Here is a 15,093-nt window from a genome sequence, read left to right on the forward strand (position 1 = left end):
ACAAAGAACCCGTTGCTGGTGTGTCGAGGCTTCACCGGTTCACCCAGCAGAACTGAAAAAGCAAGTCTGGTCTCTACTCACTCTTCAGGGGTATCAGCGGAGGACAGAGGTGGAAGGTGAATGCGAGTAACAGGGCAGCAGGGGGAATCAGCAGGCTCCCGGTCCAGCAGCTCCAGCCTCTCCAGGGGGCCCAGGCTTCCTGGAACATCCACAGGCTGGTTCCTGATGAGCTGAATCCCCGGAACATGGCAGTGCTAACAGCTAGCAACAGCTAACACAACTGGCTGCCATGTGTCTGCTACCAGGAGGCAGAGCAGCATGAAACACACTGGTTTTTACCTCTGGGGGGCACAGCTCCCAGCTGGCTCCACAGCTGGCTCCACAGCTGGCTCCACAGCTGGCTCCACAGCTCCCAGCTGGCTCCACAGCTCCCAGCTGGCTCCACAGCTCCCAGCTGGCTCCACAGCTGGCTCCACAGCTCCCAGCTGGCTCCACAGCTGGCTCCACAGCTCCCAGCTGGCTCCACAGCTCCCAGCTGGCTCCACAGCTCCCAGCTGGCTCCACAGCTGGCTCCACAGCTCCCAGCTGGCTCCACAGCTGGCTCCACAGCTCCCAGCTGGCTCCACAGCTGGCTCCACAGCTCCCAGCTGGCTCCACAGCTCCCAGTTGGCTCCACAGCTGGCTCCACAGCTCCCAGCTGGCTCCACAGCTCCCAGCTGGCTCCACAGCTGGCTCCACAGCTCCCAGCTGGCTCCACGGCTGGCTCCACAGCTCCCAGCTGGCTCCACAGCTCCCAGCTGGCTCCACCGTTCCCAGCTGGCTCCACAGCTGGCTCCACAGCTCCCAGCTGGCTCCACAGCTCCCAGCTGGCTCCACAGCTGGCTCCACAGCTCCCAGCTGGCTCCACAGCTCCCAGCTGGCTCCACAGCTCCCAGCCGGTCTCAGCAGTCTGTAGCTCCTGGAAAATCCGCCAGGATAGCAAGCAAGCCATGTGTCCTCACCTCAGCCTGAGATAAACATGGAGGTGAGTGTTAGCCCCGCCCCTCGACCCGGAAGGAGGGTTCGGATTGGCTGTGAGCTGCAGGTTGACGTGCATGCTGAAATAAGGTGACTGCCCATGCTGAAGTGACTGTTCCAGGTGAAAACAATCACCAGAGAAGGGATTCATGTAGGCAGATGTCCAAGTCTGTTTGAACAAATTATGGAACTGAAGACATCACTGTTGAAGGTTCCACATATTTTCAGAACATTCTCATACCACATGAACTTAATCATTTGGAAAAAAAATACACATTTTTGGAAATAAACATTTCCTCATACACAACGATTATTTATCCAGGGCTAACCCTATATAAACAGTAAACTGCTATTGCTGCACATCGTGCTCCATACTGCATTTGAATTTACTGTTCTGACCTGGAGCCACCAGGGGGCGCAGGAAACCTAAAGAGCCCAAACTGTGAATGATGAGACCAGCTGATCACACACATGCACACACGCTGCATGCTCAGTGATTGCTTACCAACATTGCCAATAGTTTTTTTAATCTGAGATTCATTATCTGGGACTTTTTCTGGCCATGACCCAGAAGCTCCTCCTACTTCTTACTCGCCAAGCGTGCATCAACTGAGAGTCGCTGCTGAGAAATGCTTTGAAGGATGGACGACAGAAATGTGTTTCGAGGAGGAAAATGAGTTAGGCAGAATGGCAGCGACAGGTCAGTGGGGGAGACACGCAGAGTGTTCCAGGTCGGCTGTTTCAAATGTGTTCGATGGAAGTTAGTTGTCTAAAGCTATTTGCTGCAGCGTTTTCCCAAATACGAGCGACTTTGGTCTACTAATCAGAATACACTTTTTCTGTATTTGAACATCTTTCTAATTCAAAGATTACATGTTGATGATTAATTACAAAACACACACACACACACACACACACACACACACACACACACACACACACAAAGAAATACACCACTGCATTTGCTGAACACATTTGTTTGCGTTCTGAATTTGACAAATAAAAAGGTCTTAATTTGTTGTAAATTAACTGTTGTATGTGTGACAGTGATTCTCTTCAAGATGTGTGCTTCTGTCTCTTCTGTTGAGTTTGGCAGGTCAGTGGTGGCAGGCTGTATATCACAGATGACACGAACAACAATATTTCCACCCTCAGTCTCCAACACGGAGGTCCTGGTGAAGCCCCTCCAAACAGTGATGTGGTCTTCTTCAGCCTGGGTCAATACATGTGGCAGAAATTGTCAACAACAAATTAACAACTAGCAGGACTGTGGTCATTCGCTTCACAGAATCCGGTGCAACAACTGAACAGATGACAGTAAAAGTGAAGGAGGCCTGCAACAGGGTGGCAGGGTTTTAACTGAGACCATATTAAATGTTTCGTGCTTTAACAGATTTTACAATGAAGCTAATAAAACATTCAGTAAATAGAACTGTTTTGGTTGACCATTTATTCAAAGCATATGTAACACTGGGGTCTCAGTTCAAATAAGTCATTCATAAAACTGTCAAGGAGAGAGAGGGACTGATAGAGACAGACGGGTAGGCTTCACCCATTCATTGTTCATTTGAGCGGTTTCTTCTTCCTGAGAATAGAAACACCAGTACTCCACTCAGATCAGAAAGTTTATTCAACAAACAGAGCAAGCAGCCTGTTACCATGGAAACCTGAGGGCAGTGCAGCAAGAATCAAAAATAAATATAGATCTGCATAAAAACTCTGGAAATATAAACTCTGCACATCACCAAATCAGTCCCTGATTGACATGAAGACATGAAAACACCATGAGCGAGTCCTGAGAAGAGGAGCTGCCATCAACAGCTCCATCCTTTAGGGTCAGTTCCCACTGGAACCTAGCCTGGTAACCCAGCCCCGCCCACTCCTCATCTGTTTGGATTTTGGAGTTGGGCTCAGTCTGGGTCGGAGCCCATAGAAGGGGATTCGACTTGGTCGTGAAACGGCCGAGCCAATCAGTGTTGCCGCTTTTTGTTTTCAAATTTTTTTGGGGCGAATTCCGGTGGTTAAACTGGAAGTGACACCATCACTGCGCGAGGCAGAGATTACGGAGATAACTTTACCATCGTCTGAAAGCTGCAATCAGTAAAGTTAGAGCCAAAATACCAAGAATTACAACAATCAAGCAAGAGCCAGAGTCTGGCCTGGAGAGGTTCTGACAGGAAAAGACGTTTTCACGTGTCTTTGTGTGTAAGGAAGCTAGAGCTAATGAGCTAAAGCTAACCCTGAGAGAAGCTAGAGCTAATGAGCTAAAGCTAACCCTGAGAGAAGCTAGAGCTAATGAGCTAAAGCTAACCCTGAGAGAAGCTAGAGCTAATGAGCTAAAGCTAACCCTGAGAGAAGCTAGAGCTAATGAGCTAAAGCTAACCCTGAGAGAAGCTAGAGCTAATGAGCTAATGCTAACCCTGAGAGAAGCTAGAGCTAATGAGCTAAAGCTAACCCTGAGAGAAGCTAGAGCTAATGAGCTAAAGCTAACCCTGAGAGAAGCTAGAGCTAATGAGCTAAAGCTAACCCTGAGAGAAGCTAGAGCTAATGAGCTAAAGCTAACCCTGAGAGAAGCTAGAGCTAATGAGCTAAAGCTAACCCTGAGAGAAGCTAGAGCTAATGAGCTAAAGCTAACCCTGAGAGAAGCTAGAGCTAATGAGCTAAAGCTAACCCTGAGAGAAGCTAGAGCTAATGAGCTAAAGCTAACCCTGAGAGAAGCTAGAGCTAATGAGCTAAAGCTAACCCTGAGAGAAGCTAGAGCTAATGAGCTAAAGCTAACCCTGAGAGAAGCTAGAGCTAATGAGCTAAAGCTAACCCTGAGAGAAGCTAGAGCTAATGAGCTAATGCTAACCCTGAGAGAAGCTAGAGCTAATGAGCTAAAGCTAACCCTGAGAGAAGCTAGAGCTAATGAGCTAAAGCTAACCCTGAGAGAAGCTAGAGCTAATGAGCTAAAGCTAACCCTGAGAGAAGCTAGAGCTAATGAGCTAAAGCTAACCCTGAGAGAAGCTAGAGCTAATGAGCTAAAGCTAACCCTGAGAGAAGCTAGAGCTAATGAGCTAAAGCTAACCCTTAGAGAAGCTAATGCATTCTGATGACGTTTTGTTTTGAAGCAATGATTGGTTGAGGTACGCTGTCAGTCAAAGGAGTAACCGACGCCCCCTGCACCAAGTTTCTATGGGCTCCTGTCCAGACTGAGCTCAACCCTAAAATCCAAATGTGGATGAGTGGGCGGGGCTGGTTTACCAGGCTAACTGGAACCCTCTGGGATAAACACACCGCTCTCCACAGCGGGTCAGGAGCCACCACACACACTCACACTGCAGAACGTTTATCACTTGTGCTTCATGTGTATTTTGAACTACAAGAGCTGCCGTCGTGCACACGGACACAAGGCATTGTGGGTATTGATGTTGATGTTCACAGTAGCAGACAGTTGACTGCAGCCAGCAGAGTAGAAGCAAGGATGTCTTGTTTTCAACATGTCCGTTTGTCTGTCCAGATGTCAAAATGTCCCCTCTGCACCATGGGGCCCCTGGCTGATGAGCTGCTCTGCACCGTGGGGCCTCTGCACTGTGGGGCCTCTGCACCGTGGGGCCTCTGCACCGTGGAGCCTCTGCACCGTGGAGCCTCTGCACCGTGGAGCCTCTGCACTGTGGAGCCTCTGCACCGTGGAGCCTCTGCACCGTGGGGCCTCTGCACTGTGGGGCCTCTGCACCGTGGAGCCTCTGCACCGTGGGGCCTCTGCACCGTGGAGCCTCTGCACCGTGGGGCCTCTGCACTGTGGGGCCTCTGCACCGTGGAGCCTCTGCACCGTGGGGCCTCTGCACTGTGGGGCCTCTGCACCGTGGAGCCTCTGCACCGTGGAGCCTCTGCACCGTGGAGCCTCTGCACCGTGGGGCCTCTGCACCGTGGGGCCTCTGCACTGTGGGGCCTCTGCACTGTGGGGCCTCTGCACCGTGGGGCCTCTGGCTGATGAGCTGCTCTGCACTGTGGAGCCTCTGCACTGTGGGGCCTCTGCACCGTGGGGCCTCTGGCTGATGACCCCTCACATGACGCCTCCCAGTTTTCCTTTAAAGGGGACATATTCTAGTTTTTTCACTTTGTGAGGAGCTTCTTGTAGTAGTGTGTGTTGCCGTAGCCTCATTATGACATTGAAAAGTGAAAACTGGCTGTTTCCTCCCTGTATTGCTGCACCACATTTTGTGAAAATGCCTGCTCAAATGGTCAAGTTTGAGTTTGGTCCACTTATCCTGACATAAGCAGTTTAATTCCTCCCCCTGACTGTGCCCCCACCGTGTGTGTGTGTGTGTGTGTGTGTGTGTGTGTGTGTGTGTGTGTGTGTGTGTGTGTGTGTGTGTGAGAGAGAGAGAGAGTGGGCGTGGTCACACCTGGAGGCAGGCTCCGAAACAGCCTGTCCCGAGGAGGGCTCCTCAGAGTGACTTTTTAGACCCTGAAACTCTGAACAAAGAATGAATTTGGGGCAAACAAACTTAAATATGATGTTTTTGGGCTTCAGAGACTGAAATGACATGGCTGCAAAAATAGCATCATATGCAGGGGTGCACATAATATTTTTGTCTTGTTCTCAGGGGAGAACCTTAGGTTGTTGCTTGGTCCTCACATTTTTAAATACATTTTTTTCCCCACACCTACCTACAGGAAGAACCAAATAGAGGGATGCGTGGACAATGTTACATAGCCTGCTTTAATTTCTACTGAAAATGAAGAGAAGCAACAGAACGTCTGAAACCTTGTAACTTTCACAAAATATAACGGTGTTTAAAGTTCTGAAAAGTAAAAGTGCTCGTACACTAATTTTTATCACTTAAACCAGCGGTCTTTCAAGCCTCCCCTGGGGGGCGCCAGAGGGCTTCAGGGGAGGCGCGGCGAGCTTTTTGGACGTGGTCTTCCGTAGCAACCACACAGTCAGTGTGCGGCTGCCGTAACCCCCCCCACCCGCGGGAGTGTGGACTAAAGGCCTCAGTATGCTCCCCCGTCGGCGCCACGGCGTTCCTACGCCGGCAACCCTACGCCGCTACTGAACATATCTTGCTCCTGCGTCAAGGGAACGCCCTCCTCTGCCAAGCCGCTAGCAGTCACAACAACAATGCGGCTTCCGTAGCTCCGGCTTTACCTAGACATAGATCTATAGACATAGATTTCTAGACGTCCGTATCTAGACACGCGTGCATTTACCGAACATATATCTGCATATATGACATATCTGGTGACACCGGGCTGTGGAGGAGGAGAGGCTGAGCGGACCGTGATGAAATATTGGTGAAACTAATGAGCTTTTGGACGATTAAAGCCGTTTGAGGAGCGGCTATACACACAGCCCCGTCTGCTAACAGTGCTAACACTGCTAACAGTATAGGGATGTGCGCCGCTCAATTTTGGATCTCAATTTCTCCCGAAGCACTGTTCGGATCAGAAAAGCATTCCGGGTGAGTTCTACTTTATTCTATAAACAATGCGAAAGCGGACCAATCACAGCCCTCGACGTTCACGTCATCACGCGTCGAAACGACGCGAAGTCACAATTTTCGGGGGGCGCACGTCAAGCCCCGACGTAGCTCATCGTAGGGCTACGACGTAGCGGCGACGGGGGAGTATACTGAGGCCTTAAACAGAGCAGTCTGAAGTATTACGCGCAGCATTTCACTCACAACAGCAGAACATTACACCTGAAAAGGAAGCTCCGAGTGAGCACCGTGCCCCCCCCGGTCCGACAATACGGGTGAACGGGTGATGTTGTAGCACATGCGCACCAGTGCACCGCTTATGTGCAGCCCTGATCATATGTCTCCTTTAAAGTTGGATCATCTTGATGAAGTTAAAGGATAAGTTCGGTTTAAACAGTTTTCACGTTGTTTATAGAAAGATGTATAACAATATACTCACTCAGAAGGGTTTTCTGATCTGAAAAGTGGTCCGGGAGAAAGTTAGATCCATAGTCGAGCTGCAGACCTCCACATACTGTTTGCCAAGTGGGCATGCGTGGCACCGGCTCCCAAAACAGCTTTAATCGTCCAAAAACTCATTAGTCTGACCAATATTTCCTCCTGGTCCGCTCAGCCTCTCCTCCACCTCAGCCCGGTGTCACAAAATACCTGCTGTTGGTTTTACAGATCTCTGAAATGAATACAGTGATCCGGAAGTAAACTGAAGAACATTCACCAAGAGACACAGTAGGGGGCGCTGTGCACCAAAGTTGTTGGTCGCCACCCGCTCCAAAGAAGAAGAAGCACATCTCTGAACTGCAAACATCTGCTTGATAGAACACGTCATGATGTGTCGGACGGTTCTGGCCTCTTGTCGTGTTTTCCTGGTGTGGCTCTAGAACCTCAGGCTGTGTGTTAGTAGATGTTTTCAGCGTGTTCCTCCACTTCCTGGCGTGCTGGCTGCAGCATGCGGAGAACATGGACGTGCGGCGGTTCTCTTGCATCACGCCGCAGGTCAAACACATCCAGTGGAAATCCAGAGGTTAATCACAATGGAGGCTCATCCAGGGTCATGTTCCGTTCTGTCCAGAGCATCAGGTTCCACCACAGCAGTGCTGAGCCACCGAACACTACTGGTCCAAAACACCCCGACTCCGTCTGAACTACATGGGTGAAGACAAGGCTGTGGACATGCTGGAGCTCCGTCTGCATGGAGATGGAAGACACGGACTCCTGCACCCCAGAGCTGCCGTAACAGAGGTTCTGCTCATGCTCAGTCGATGGACTCGAAGAATGTTTCCTTTAGAGGGTCATGACTGCCAGTCCTTATTCTCCTGGTCCTGGTTCCACTCCAGATTCTCCTGGTCCTGGTCCCAGTTTAGATCATACTGGATTTCCCCTTTGGTGTTCTGCCATGAGTGTGTGTGTTCTTTGTTGATGCTCAGAGTGTATTGCTGTCTGCAGTGTGAGTGTGTTTCATGACTGAAGCAGCCACCAGCACCAGAGAGCGGACGGACAAGAAAACTACTTGCTTTTCAGGATTTCTGAAAAGTTAAAAAACAAACTGAAAAGTTTTCTAAAGTCAAAAATGCAAATACGATGCAGTTTCACTTCAACATGTTGACGGGGCCTCGCTGACATTCCATTCATGTTCCCAATTCTTTCTGTTCCCATTACACATGTTAATGAACTGATTTTAATATGCATGTTTGAACATACCTTTCAGTGACTTTTCATTAATTTGACAGCAGCAGCCAATCACCGCTGGAGGAAGCTCTGTCCATCAGAGACACGGAGCCAACAGGAACCCTGATGGAACCCTGGTATGTGGCTCCACCGAGTCATGTGACCGACATTCATGTTTGATTACCAGTTCACAGAGATAGTTCCGCCCACTTCAGACCAAAGTCGGTACCTCCATTCGGCTGGGATCAATCACGAGTGTTTCCTGTCCTCGCCGTGTGATTGACTCCCGACCTTGCCGTGTGACTGGCTCCTGTCCTCGCTGTGTTTGAACATGAGAATGGAGTTGTAGATCTTGAGGGCGGGACCAAGTTTGATTGACATTATCCTGACGATGTCTCGTTGAGTGAGTAGCAGGAAGGCCCGCCCATCGATTTGCTATAAAGAAACAGAAAGGAGAACAAATGAGGTTCTGAGCAAAGTACAGGGTGTCACTGGGCCTGTTCACACTGGGCCTGTTCACACTGGGCCTGTTCACACTGGGCCTGTTCACACTGGGCCTGTTCACACTGGGCCTGTTCACACTGAGCCTGTTCACACTGGGCCTGTTCACACTGGGCCTGTTCACACTGAGCCTGTTCACACTGGGCAGGAACCTGATCACAGTGGAGAGCAGCTCTGATCACAGAGCAGCTCTGATCACAGTGGAGAGCAGCTCTGATCACAGAGCAGCTCTGATCACAGAGCAGCTCTGATCACAGAGCAGCTCTGATCACAGAGCAGCTCTGATCACAGTGGAGACCAACAGGAGGAGCAGGTGGGGAGTTTCTCAGGTTTCATCATTCTTGGATTTCAGTCCATATTCTCAACGTTAACTTGTTCATAAACCAGGCGGCGTTCGGCGGTTTAAACTCCTCCCCAGCAGCAGACATTCACCGGCGCTGGTTGGTTTAATTTCATGTCAGTCATTTGTTCTCTGTCCTGATTGGTGGAATGGCTCCTAAAGCCCGCCTCCCAGAGTGAGTTTTCTGCTGCCTCATTCTGTTTTTCTGCTCTTTCATTGCAAATTATTAAGTGTTAGTTTAACACCACGTCGTGTTCCAGATATGTCACTTATTTCTTTCAGTTTCTGAGTGGTGTGGGTTGAAGGGGGCGGAGCCAAGCATCACGTCACTCACTGCTCAGCTGTGCAGCGGGAGGCGGCGGACAACGATCCCGTCTCAACCCACTGGTCCTGCAGCACGACTGCAGTGTAGAGCCTGGACCCCCCGCTGTGCTCAAACAATCCCACAGCAGGTTACTGCCCAGAGCGAGCTGGTCCACTGTCTCCAACTGGTCCACTGTCTCCAACTGGTCCACTGTCTCCAACTGGTCCTCTGTCTCCAACTGGTCCACTGTCTCCAACTGGTCCACTGTCTCCAACTGGTCCACTGTTTCCAACTGGTCCTCTGTCTCCAACTGGTCCACTGTCTCCAACTGGTCCACTGTCTCCAACTGGTCCACTGTTTCCAACTGGTCCTCTGTCTCCAATTGGTCCACTGTCTCCAACTGGTCCTCTGTCTCCAACTGGTCCACTGTCTCCAACTGGTCCTCTGTCTCCAACTGGTCCTCTGTCTCCAACTGGTCCACTGTCTCCAACTGGTCCTCTGTCTCCAACTGGTCCACTGTCTCCAACCGGTCCACTGTCTCCAACTGGTCCTCTGTCTCCAACTGGTCCACTGTCTCCAACTGGTCCTCTGTCTCCAATTGGTCCACTGTCTCCAACTGGTCCACTGTCTCCAACTGGTCCTCTGTCTCCAATTGTTCCTCTGTCTCCAACTGGTCCACTGTTTCCAACTGGTCCTCTGTCTCCAATTGGTCCTCTGTCTCCAACTGGTCCACTGTCTCCAACTGGTCCACTGTCTCCAACTGGTCCACTGTTTCCAACTGGTCCTCTGTCTCTAACTGGTCCACTGTCTCCAACTGGTCCACTGTCTCCAACTGGTCCACTGTTTCCAACTGGTCCTCTGTCTCCAATTGGTCCACTGTCTCCACAGCGAACTGGTCCACTGTCTCCACAGTGACTGGTGGGTTGTCTCACCTCATCTCTGAAGACTTTTGCCTGATCTTCACAACCAGGGAGAGACGCCACGAAATCTGACACCTGCAGAGGGAGAGGGATCAGAGACAGAGAGAGAGAGCGAGAGAAAGAGAGGGAGAGAGAGAGAGAGAGAGAGAGTCAATGGTCCAGTTTACATGTTCTTTTTAGTTTTGTTTAATTGTATTTATTTCATTTTAATAATTGTTTAATTAAATATTTTAAATCGTTCTATCTGATCAATAATGTTTCATCGTCTCCTTGAGACGCTGCTCAGAGAGCTCGTCCCCCGGCTGGAGTCCCGCCCCGCCCAGCGCCACGTCCCGGCGTTGGGAACTGTCCACTTCTTCTGCTTGAGTTTGACTTCCCTGTTTCCTGCTTCCTGTTTCCTGCTTCCATACACTCCGTACAAGGGAACACATGGCAGAACCAATAATCCCCCGTTTAATCCGCTCCACTGTTTATTTGAGACACAGAGCGGATTATGGATCGGTGTAGACCACATCCAACAATCGGATCAGAAATACAACCGGCTCTGAGTGAAGCGGATTCTCTAGAGGGTTTCTATGATCCTTTACAGTCTGCTTCAGCTCCAGACCCGGCAGGAGGCTCTGGGAAGAGAAGGACTCAGGTAAACTACAGCTCTTTAAAAGGCCCGAGGCAACGTGCTTCACAGTGCAAGACAACAAAACTAAACAACAACAACAAAAAGAACGACAAAGACAGTTAAAGACACAGCGCTTCCTGTCCAGAGGAGGCTCTGCTCAGGTGAAGGCCTAACAGGTGGCTTTAGGTCCAGGGTCAACAGGTGGCTTTAGGTCCAGGGTCAACAGGTGGGATTTTAGGTCCACAGTGTGGACACACTCCTCCACTGCATGGACACACTGCTAACTGTTAGCCTGGTGTAGCCCATGGTGCTAACAGCTAGCACACTGCTAGCTGTTAGTCTGTTAGGGTCTCCTGCTAACCCTAACAGCTAGCACACTGCTAGCAGCACCACAGACCCTCCAGACCAGGAGCCGGTCCAGAACCTCAGGCTCTCAGCTCTCTGAGCTGCAGAAGGAGCTGGGACATTTTGAACAGGTGAGAAAAGCCACAAAACTCACTTTGACAGGACAAACTGCTCAGTCGCTCTGCAGCCCTCACTCCCAGCATGCACCAGGAGAGAGAGACAGAGGCAGAGACAGAGACAGAGAGAGAAACAGAGAGGGATCAGCAGGTCTACCCATCTCTCTCCATCTGACCTGTCTCTCCTACCTGTTGGACACTCCAGTGTTGGACACATTCGGGCTGGACGGTGGCGACCCTCGGCAGCAGTTTCCGGTGTTGCTCCCAGCAGAGCGACAGGTCACGGCCGGGTTGAGGAGACATGGCGGACAGAAAGACGGACTGATGGAGGGCAGCCTGGAGACTGGATTCAGCTTTGTGAGGAAGACAAGTTGGGAGAGAGAGACGTCAGACGGTAAGTCAAGTCAAAGTGTAGGACACTTTTAAAAAAGCTGCAGCGAGACGACAGTGCTGTCCAGCAGTAACAAAAACAACATGCAAGATAAAGCAGTCAGTATGCAGCAAACGAGGGAGGCAGCTCATGGACGAGAGAGACACGTTGTTGACACATCCGAGTGAGAAAGGACACAGGAGAAGCCCGATGCAGGGACTCCAGCTCCAGCTCGTCCTGCAGCAGCTCTACCTGAAGCTCTACCGACTCCGAAGGTCTGAAGCAGAGACCCAACCTGGGACCTTGTTCCACAAGGTTCTACTGTTAGAGAACCCAGGAACCTCCAGCAGACCAGCACTCTGAGAACCAGTCTGGGACTAACAGCTCTGTAAGATCTGGTTCCTGGTTGTTCCTGGTTAAATTCTGTTCTAGATTTACAGGAACCAGTGAAGAGAAGCTCATATTGTCCTGCTGGGTCTCCTGCTGGTTCTCCTGCTAGTCCTCCTGCTGGGTCTCCTGCTGGTCCTCCTGCTGGTCCTCCTGCTGGTCCTCCTACTGGTCCTCCTGCTGGTTCTCCTGCTGGTCCTCCTACTGGTCCTCCTGCTGGGTCTCCTGCTGGTCCTCCTGCTGGGTCTCCTGCTGGGTCTCCTGCTGGGTCTCCTGTCAGGTCTCCTGCTGGTCCTCCTGCTGGTCCTCCTGCTGGTTCTCCTGCTGGTCCTCCTACTGGTCCTCCTGCTGGTCCTCCTGCTGGTCCTCCTACTGGTCCTCCTGCTGGTTCTCCTGCTGGTCCTCCTACTGGTCCTCCTGCTGGGTCTCCTGCTGGTCCTCCTGCTGGTCCTCCTGCTGGTCCTCCTGCTGGTTCTCCTACTGGGTCTCCTGTCAGGTCTCCTGCTGGTCCTCCTACTGGTCCTCCTGCTGGGTCTCCTGCTGGTCCTCCTGCTGGTTCTCCTGCCAGGCCTCCTGCTGGTCCTCCTGCTGGTTCTCCTGCCAGGCCTCCTGCTGGTTCTCCTGCTGGTCCTCCTACTGGTTCTCCTGCTGGTCCTCCTGCTGGTTCTCCTGCTGGTCCTCCTGCTGGTCCTCCTACTGGTTCTCCTGCTGGTCCTCCTACTGGTTCTCCTGCTGGTCCTCCTGCTGGTTCTCCTGCTGGTCCTCCTGCTGGTCCTCCTACTGGTCCTCCTGCTGGTCCTCCTGCTGGTTCTCCTGCTGGTCCTCCTGCTGGTTCTCCTGCTGGTCCTCCTGCTGGTCCTCCTGCTGGTTCTCCTGCTGGTCCTCCTACTGGTCCTCCTGCTGGTCCTCCTGCTGGTCCTCCTGCTGGTCCTCCTGCTGGTTCTCCTGCTGGTCCTCCTACTGGTCCTCCTGCTGGTCCTCCTGCTGGTCCTCCTGCTGGTCCTCCTGCTGGTTCTCCTGCTGGTCCTCCTGCTGGTTCTCCTGCTGGTCCTCCTGCTGGTCCTCCTGCTGGTTCTCCTACTGGTCTCCTGTCAGGTCTCCTGCTGGTCCTCCTGCTGGTCCTCCTGCTGGTCCTCCTGCTGGTCCTCCTGCTGGTTCTCCTGCTGGTCCTCCTGCTGGTCCTCCTGCTGGTTCTCCTGCTGGTCCTCCTCAGAACTCAGACTTGTTATCCAGTTGTTGGTTCCTGATAACAGGGAATTCCAGTAGTTCCACTCTGGATTCAGTTCTCAGCTCTGAGTCAACATGTTCCTGATTTTAGGAATGTTCCGCAGGTGGAAGGAGGAGGTCCTGTTCAGTGTGGGAGTCTGGAACAACTCGCCTGTGTCTTCCAAGACGACCTCACCACTGCGCCTTATAAGGTCACAGGCGGATAAACACCAATCAGCAGGGTGATTGACAGGCAGACCAGAAACACCAGATTGGGGCAAATCCCGGTATTTATTGTAACACCCCCCACCGCAACAGAAAACAAGCAACTGGATGCTGCAGCGCTCCTCCTTATAAACTCTAACGGGGCGTTCACACCAGCAGCGAGTAGCACGGCGAGGGCGGCCGATTTCCATGGAAAATATATGGTTTTCGGGCGGCCAGGAAGCGGCGAGAATTCAGCAAACTCAGCGGTGGCCGCTCCGCCACTCTACTCTCACGGACCGCTCCACTCTCGCTGCTGAAAAGTTGGGAAAGTTGAACTTTTGAGCGAATTCGGAGCGCCGAACCAATCACAGTCGCTCTATATGACGTCGTTTATGACGGACCGGAGCCCCCGGGAAACACCAGAAATGGAGGAGAAACTGGTCACAGCGGTCGGCGCTCGTCCTGAGCTCCCATCGTCGTACTTTTATAGGGACAGGAATAAAAAGGAGCTTGGAGGAAGATCAGGGAGGCCATCGGGTCCCGGTAAACTGAGTGAACAGACTGTGGTGAAACAGTGTTTACTGTTGGTTAAACCGTGAGTTCACTGAGAGGTCGGGTCTCCGGTGGAACAGAGCGCCTGTAGCTGGTGTCCTGGTCGGCGATGCGAGCGCCGAAGCGGGACAGCAACTTGTCAAACTGGGCCTGGGAGAGACGGAAGTCCCGCTGAAAGCGTCCTTCATCCTGGCGCAGCTCCTGGAGTAAATGGTGAAACTCGCCGTACTCTGAACGCCTCTGCAAAATATTCTGTATTAAAGACACGTCGCCTGGACTCGCCGCCACGCCGTTGTCGGGTTTATCAAGCAAATAAAGCAGACCGCCGGCGACAGACGCAAAGTCAGCGGCAGCTGCTGTTGGTTCACAAAATGCACACGCAGCCAACCAGGGGCGAGTGGCGCCAATCTCGCCGCGCTACTCGCTGCCGGTGTGAACGCGGCATAACCAAAAACGCCGCCGAACGCGGTGAGCTAGAAAATCAATACAAGAGGCTCCTCAATGTCCAAACTCCCCCCAATGTCCCCCGTACCGGCAGGACACCGACTGAGAGGCCGTAATCAAGCTCAGTCCTCTGGTCCCCGAAGCTCGTCCTCTCCAGCCCGGCAGCTCCGCGGAAGAGCAACTGGTAATCCAGTGGATCCAAAATCCAAAGGCCTAAAGTTCTAATCCCTCTGGAGCAGATCCCCCTGGCCAACGCTCCAGGGCTTCACTCCTCCAGGACGGCGTGTGACGCCGCTCCCCTCCCCCATTATAGGACACCGCACCACATACAGCTGTCCAGAGAAAGACTTCCCCCACGTCCCCAACACAGGTCACAAAACCACCGGATCCACCTTGTACATATTAACAAGACAGGAAAACATTTACTCAGCCCTGCCGGTGGAAACATGTAGGGACCTACCCGGCCGTTACAAGTTAAAGGTCAAAGGTCACTGCAGGTTCCTCTCAGTGTTACTGGAGGTTAAAGTAAAACCATCCAGGGTCACTATTTGTTTAGAACATTACTCTCTAAATGTAAGAACTTCTGTTTAATCTGAATTTAGGCGGAGAAAATTACAACTTGTCCAGGTTTTTATGTC

The 15,093-nt window shown here is 51.9% G+C and overlaps 1 protein-coding gene across 3 annotated transcripts in view; it reads right to left on the reverse strand.

Moving 5' to 3' along the window:
* Nucleotides 1–6,522: 6,522 nt before the first annotated feature.
* l3mbtl4 (L3MBTL histone methyl-lysine binding protein 4) overlaps nt 6,523–15,093 on the reverse strand; it is a 67,936-nt gene continuing 59,365 nt past the window's right edge. For all 3 annotated transcript variants that reach the window (XM_030087269.1, XM_030087270.1, XM_030087268.1), the window contains 3 exons: nt 11,479–11,642; nt 10,225–10,287; nt 6,523–8,582 (listed from right to left, as the gene is read on the reverse strand). In XM_030087269.1, the coding sequence (XP_029943129.1) occupies nt 8,397–8,582; nt 10,225–10,287; nt 11,479–11,642 (413 nt within the window). In that variant the 3' untranslated portion in view covers nt 6,523–8,396. The remainder of the gene's footprint in view (nt 8,583–10,224; nt 10,288–11,478; nt 11,643–15,093) is intronic.

Source organism: Salarias fasciatus, unplaced genomic scaffold (assembly GCF_902148845.1).
Source record: "Salarias fasciatus unplaced genomic scaffold, fSalaFa1.1, whole genome shotgun sequence".
Taxonomy (NCBI): Eukaryota; Metazoa; Chordata; class Actinopteri; order Blenniiformes; family Blenniidae; genus Salarias; species Salarias fasciatus.